The 6796-nt window shown below is 39.0% G+C and overlaps 1 protein-coding gene across 1 annotated transcript; it reads right to left on the reverse strand.

Moving 5' to 3' along the window:
- Window positions 1-3879: 3879 nt before the first annotated feature.
- On the reverse strand, window positions 3880-6420 carry LOC122281517 (probable polygalacturonase At3g15720). Its single transcript, XM_043093056.1, has 8 exons — window positions 6216-6420; window positions 5943-6080; window positions 5660-5824; window positions 5227-5434; window positions 5018-5099; window positions 4795-4903; window positions 4561-4680; window positions 3880-4419 (listed from the first exon to the last, which is right to left on the reverse strand). Exons 1-8 carry the CDS (start codon window positions 6363-6365, stop codon window positions 4192-4194), a joined length of 1200 nt encoding a protein of 399 aa, XP_042948990.1. The 5' UTR covers window positions 6366-6420; the 3' UTR covers window positions 3880-4191.
- Between the last annotated feature and the right edge of the window lie 376 nt (window positions 6421-6796).

The raw sequence follows: 6796 nt of genomic DNA on the forward strand, positions 1-6796 counted from the left end.
GTTTTATTTCTTTTAGTTGTTTTGTGGTTTTTAATATCTTCGCGGCGGTTTAGTGTTGTTTTTCCCGGACTGAGGATTAGACCTCGTCTTTTCCCTACATCTCTTTCCCTTTTTCCTTTTCTTTTTCCTTTTTCTCTTTTTCCTTCTTTCTTTTTCCTTTCTTTTTCTTTTTTTTCTTTCTTTTCTTTTTCCTCTCTTCTTTCCCGCTCGAGCCCCCCCCGGCCTCTCTCTCTTCTCTCCTCTCTCACGCCGGAACCTTCAGCCGCTCGAATCGCCGCCGTCCGGCCACCGTGCGGCTCACCGCCGGTCTCGTTCGCTTCGTCTCCCTCCGGCGCACCTCCCCACCGAAACTCACCCCCAACCGGCCTGCCGTTTGGCCAGAAATCCTCCTTAAAGCCCGCACGGCTTTGGCTCCGATCCGCCGCCGTCGCTCCACCTCCGGCCACCATTTCTTCACTACTTCATCACCGGTCCCTTGCCGTCCTAACCCACCTATTTCCAGCCTCCAACGACCACCGGAACAGCTCCTACGAGCTAGCTTTCCTTTTTGGGAAATCCGGCCTCTTTCCGGCGATTCCGCCGCCACCCACGGCCAACCACCACTTCCAATAGCTTCACAACCATCCCTAGACCATTCCCTATCAATCCCAAGCCCTAGTTTGTCCCCGTTCAAAAGTGGGTTTTTCACAACCCACGGCCACAGTGAATTTTCACTGTGACGTTACTTTTTCACCGCCGTTTGCAACGCCTCGTGTTTTCTAAAATTGCCATATAGCGCTGTAAGTATTTTCCAAACCCTATTTTCAGATTTAAATATATATTGCTCATTCAATTTATTTTATCTGCTGGTTGGTTGATTCCGGACTGAGTCCGAGGAGTTCGGGGGTCGGATGGATGGAGGACGGAGTTACTTGTTTTATTGATTTATGTTGTTGGATTATTTTATTATGCATTGATATGGCATTACATGGTGCATGCACGTGTGTTTTTGTTTATGTGTGAAAAGCCTGTGTATTGGCGTAAGTGGTCTTACAGGTGCGTGTGTATCACGACCCCAAGCCGGGATGGGGTATTATCCCGGTGGAGCTCCTCTGGTCACTCGGGAGCGGAATAAACTGAGTGATGTCCCCTGAGTTGTCACTAGACGACGGGAGCGGGGGCTAGGGGTTGCTTGGCTACGAACGCGCCGGGCGCGGAACCGGGCATCGCTCTACGCACCGACTCCGTGGCCCTTCGCTGGTGAGGGCTAGAGGATGCTTGGCTACGAACGTGCGGGGCACGGAACTGGGCATCGCTCGTTAGGTGTCACATGCGTGGTGGTACTCTGCGGTGTGGCACTGGAGCCAGGGTGTGCGGATGACCCCTAGGGGAGGTCATGGTGCATACGGTTAATATGGATAATGGTTTGAGACGGATAAAGGCCAAATGTGACTTTTGGCTTGTTTTTCGGAAAGGATGTGTTTTTGGGCCAAATGGGTTTTTGGCGTGTGTGGAAAATTATGTTTTTGGGTTTTGTGCATCGGGCATGCTTCATGCATTTTGTTTGAGTTCTATATGTTTCTATCTGGTAGTGTTTGGGTTTTACTTACCTGCGGTACCATTTTTGGTTCCGTAGCTTTTGGTGCAGAGTTGGAGGACGAAGAGGAGGAGGCTGAGCCCGAGGATGCGGCTTCGCTGGGTTGCTGATGCTATGCTTTATGTTTGGTTTAAAACTGTATTTGTGTTTTTGTAATATTTTATCTATGTATGTTTTAAACAGCTTGTATTACGTTGAGAAAAATTCTGGTACTTAGTTATGACTTTCGTTATCCGCTGCGTGTTTCTTTGTACACTTATGTTGCCTTGCACACACTTGGCACCCGTCGATAGGATGGTGACCCGGGTTGTCACCATCCAGACGTCTCGATTTTCCCGTATTCGGGCGTGGGGATTTGGGGGCGTCACAAATATGGCCCAGAATTGCAATGATCATTGCAAAAAAAATAAAATTCTGTCTATATTTTTGTTTTTTTGTTCAAATCTACACTGAAAACTTTTTTGTAAGAGACAATAAAAAAAAAAAAAAACAACTAAGCAAACGTGCACAGCACGTTTGCCCTCCACTAGTGTATATATATATGTATTGGGATGGGGAGAGTGACAATTTACCATCCATCCATGCATATATACTAATTCATATCCCTAGCTTTGACAACACGTTTTCATGTTTAATTGGTGTGTGTGAATGTGTGTGTGTGTGTATATATATATATATGCATGGCACATATATCCTATATCAAAAATTTTATATGCAGTCATTTTTATGTACTATTTTATGTATTTTATTGATGTGATTATTTGAGTATTAAAAAAAATTAATGCAGCTAATCACATAAGTGGAATGCGTAGAAAATATATAAAAATGATTATATGTAGCATTAGTCTTTTAATATATATAAATTAATTGATTTGACTAATCATATTAGTGAAATGTACAAAAAATATATAAAAATGAGTATATATAACAAAACTCGTATTTTAATTATGCCTATTTATACCAAATCAAAATATTCAACACTAGCTAAATAACAAGTTAAGTGATGGAGATGGAGTCCATAAAGTATACAAAAGTAATTATATATAAAAAATTTGCCAATGCACCGACATGCCTACGTACCTACTACTCTCCCTCCTATCATGCATTTACGACATTTGTCACTCTCTTGCAGTACTAAACCCAAGCAAAAGGGTCTGGGCTAATGAGGCAGGCCCACACTTTTATATATATATATATATATATATATGATAATGGCTGTTGATTAATTGCTTACAATTTGTTATTATATATATTTGTTATATATGCGTTAGATTAGAAATTAATAATTATATAATATAATAAATCTATCCATATAGGATTAAAATCTTTTTTTTCTTTTTTGAGATATAGACTTCATTCATTCATGAAAATGAAGTTACATCTGTGACCTGATACAATTAGAAGATAACTATTCACAATTGAGGAACTCCCAATATACAAATTTCTTTATAACTGGTATGGTCTTAATTTCTATAACTTTCTACAGACAACCATCTAAAAGACAACATTTTGTCCAAAATAAAGATTACATCCCCCACCCTCCATAGGAGGAGAGAACTAATTTCACTCTATGGACAGAAAGGTCCAAGAGACAATTTCTTTTTTTCTTTTGATACCTAAACAAAAGCAAATAACAAAAATAAAAAAGATAGATATGAAAATGATGAATTGCAGATCCACATTTTCGGTCTTATAAAAAATATACAAAAGCAAATAAACTATGGTAGTGCGTGAAAGACACTTTCCATCCTGGAAGTGCAGATAACAGTCGTGTTTGAAGAAATCGAAGGCCTTAGTCCTAAAAATGCTGAGTTTGGCGGCAGCAGGAGCTTCCCTATACGGCGGCGCGTGGGTTCAACGCGCACTTTGACACATGCGTGTGACTCACTCGCAACTTTGTTCGACAAAAATTACTTGCCCATTTGAAGGATCAGCTGTTTGGGAATCTTTGCGGTGGAGCATGTGGTGGTCTCTAGGCTTTGGAGAACAGTATAGATTGGCTTTTCATTGAAAATGAGTGCTATAGCCACAAATGGATTATATAAAAAATAATCTTACAAATTGACGTTCATGGCTTCATGTGATTCGTCGAATTTGTTTTACAATAAAAGTAATTTTATAATCTGATAAATCATATCAAATTACATCATCAATTCGTAGAATTACTTTTGTTATTATATCTTTGTAGCTAAAATAGTTCTCATCATATCAAATATAGCACCTCCTTGAAACAGAAAATAGACCTCAACGTATATATACTGTACTAGTTTATAAATAATCGAAAACGCCACTTGAGAATATCCTTATCTGAGAAGTCCATGAAGTACATGATATTAGCTAGCCAGGGTACTGGATCGTCCGGAATTGTTTAATGCCCATGCATCCAACGATCCCTGATCACTCATTACAATTTTTTCTGAATGAAAAACTCTTGTAAAAACCTTATTTGTATATACTATTACTACGTACTCGCAAGGCTGCTTGTACATGCATATATAACTTCTAGCATGGCCCCTGAGATCAAGATTATCAAACATAACGCCTTGGAAAGATTAAAAAAGAAAACAGAGCAACATCCGGAAATGGCCATGACGATCATGAGAACATGAAGATGGTCAATTTGAAAGGCAAGTCACAGAAGGAACGGTAGAAGTAGCTGTCCCTTCGGCATTCTTGCAGACAGCCTGAGCATCCTTTCCTGGGACAGACAACGTTATGTCTATTTGATCCAATACAATGTTTTTGCAGCTTTCCTCCGCGCAATTGAAAATTATGGCTTCATCATCTGCTGAAGTCCCATGCACATTACGGTAAGTCACGTCACTCACTGCTACGCTCGACCCCTACATGAATGCATGGATCATAGTACAGATCATCGATCATAGACATCCATTCGAATGGTTTCAGATAATTAAGCAACTTGCATTTGAAGAACAATATTGCAGAGCAGAAACAAGAACTGGTGTATGTACATTTTTCAGTACCTTACTGGGGCCTTGAGTACCATCGTGACTGCTGTAAAACTGGTCAATGATGATAGGGTGTCGGCTATCTTCAAGGGTGATGTCTTCGAAAGTGATCTTCCTTGCATATCCAGCTCCACCCTAGAAATATTTCAGTAGCTCGTTAAATTTTTTAAAAGAAAAAAAAAATGGAAAAGGAAAAAAATAGTGTAACATTTAATATATTAATTAATATATAGCCATTTTGATCCTCACAGCCCACGTCTTGATTCTTGCACCGTTTTGACACCCCTTGAAAGTACAGCCTCCCACGTATACGTCTTCTACTGTATCGTATTTTCCATCTTCTCCAAGGCTTCCAATGCTGCATTAATATATATACACACACAGATATTAATATATATCAGATATATACACAGACATATTAACTGTAACGTACGACGTTGTATACATATATAATAAACCATTGTCGACAAACCTTATCCCGTGGCCCGGACCGCAAGTAACTTGGGTGATTTTGATATTAGACGTGCCGCCATTAATAGCAATACAGTCATCACCTACATATATATTTAAGTAGTTGAAACAAAAAAGCAAATCAAACGACGATTAGAGCATTCAGCACAACATAAAGCAGTAGTACTGAAGTATTACAGATCGATCATCTATGAGTATTTATATATATACCGGTTCCTATTATGGATTTTTCAATAGTAATGGCGCTAGAGCGAGAGATGTCAATTCCATCAGTGTTTGGGCTTTCGCCAGGGGCAGTGATTTCGAGATCAGATATGTAGAAGTCACTGCAGCCACTAATGCTTATATGGTTTTTAGCGCTATTCAGATGCTTTATTCCAGTTAGCCTGGAGGCATGACAATCGTTGATGTGAAGAGCCTGCATCATTATATATATATATATGATTAGCCAGAAACTGAGAAACATATGATCTCCTTAATTTTGAAGTATTGCAAGAGGAAATTCAACACTTTTCTAAGGGCAAGAAAAAAAAAATATGAGTTTTTAATATCTGCCCAATCCAGAAAAATGGATTTTATCAGTACTATTAGATACATTGATCATGATATATAATACATGAAAAGCATATATAATTACTCTTACCGTTGGCCGCTCGCAATTCGACTTGCAATCTTGCCACCAAGAAGAACCCTGACCATCAATTTGTCCACCCCCATCGATCATTAGGCCATTTATTTCTGCGAATTGAATCCACTCATTCTTGCCATTCCATGCATCTCTGCTTGGTGCAACAATCGTTCCTTGAAGCTGCAAGAGTACAGACATTCATCAATATAAATGATAACAGCATTAATGATAAAATTAACCACCAAAGTAAATGACATGACATGCATGCAAATATTACTATATATATAGAGAATATTACCAGAACATGGACGCTGTTGGCTTTGCAGGGGCCTTTGAAAGCAACAGGGCTCAGCTTGAATGTCATTCCGTTTGGTATTTCGAGTGTTGGGGTGCCTTCAGATGCTCCACACACGTCCTCCCATGCTTTTAGAAAACTCTATTATGTAAATTAAGAAAAAAAAAAATAGTCATAGATTATCACTCTGTTCATGGGATCACAGGCCACATGCATTAGTTTAGAGAAATTAAAAAGAAAATAAAGAGAAATATATATTGAACGAGATTTTCCTACTTGTGAATCGTCAGTTTGGCCATTTCCAACAGCACCATAATGAATCACATTGAAAGTATCTCCTGCAGCTGGAGAAAGAAGAACCCTAGCACAGGAACTAAGAGAAGGAGTCAAGAGGATGGAAAGAAGAATGAATATTAGACCTTGCATCCTTAAACACAGAAATAGAGACCAGATAATTCAAAGAAGAGAGGGCTGCTCTGATAGATGCAAAGAAAGGAGGGCAGTGATGGATATTATATAGAGGCAGCAGCATGCATGCATGCAGTTCTAAGTACTCGAGGGATTGTGTGTAAGCAAAACATCAAGATCATTGGGCGTATGAATTTCAAAAATTATCCTAATTAATTCGGTAAGCATTGACAATTTGTTTTCCTAATTAGTGACATTACTGTTCATCACTTATTTTATTGCAATGATTTCTCCGTATACCATGGTAATTAACCATGCGAAAACATGGCTAATTTTTTAGGCTGCAACATATACTATTTTTCGGTAAATGTTTAACATATTATTTTCTGTTCACACATGAAATCTTTTTATTTTTTTCCATCTCAAAAGAGAATTGAAGGAAAATATTA

This window comes from Carya illinoinensis, chromosome 11 (assembly GCF_018687715.1).
Source record: "Carya illinoinensis cultivar Pawnee chromosome 11, C.illinoinensisPawnee_v1, whole genome shotgun sequence".
Taxonomy (NCBI): Eukaryota; Viridiplantae; Streptophyta; class Magnoliopsida; order Fagales; family Juglandaceae; genus Carya; species Carya illinoinensis.

Bases quoted from the DNA above. Each gene is read 5' to 3' on its own strand.
- LOC122281517 (XM_043093056.1), bottom strand. From the start codon at position 6,365: ATGCAAGGTCTAATATTCATTCTTCTTTCCATCCTCTTGACTCCTTCT. The intron at 5,100-5,226 runs GTATATATATAA...ATATATATGTAG, and splicing joins AAAATCCATAATAGGAACCG to GTGATGACTGTATTGCTATT. The intron at 4,420-4,560 runs GTACTGAAAAAT...GCATTCATGTAG, and splicing joins GTACTCAAGGCCCCAGTAAG to GGGTCGAGCGTAGCAGTGAG.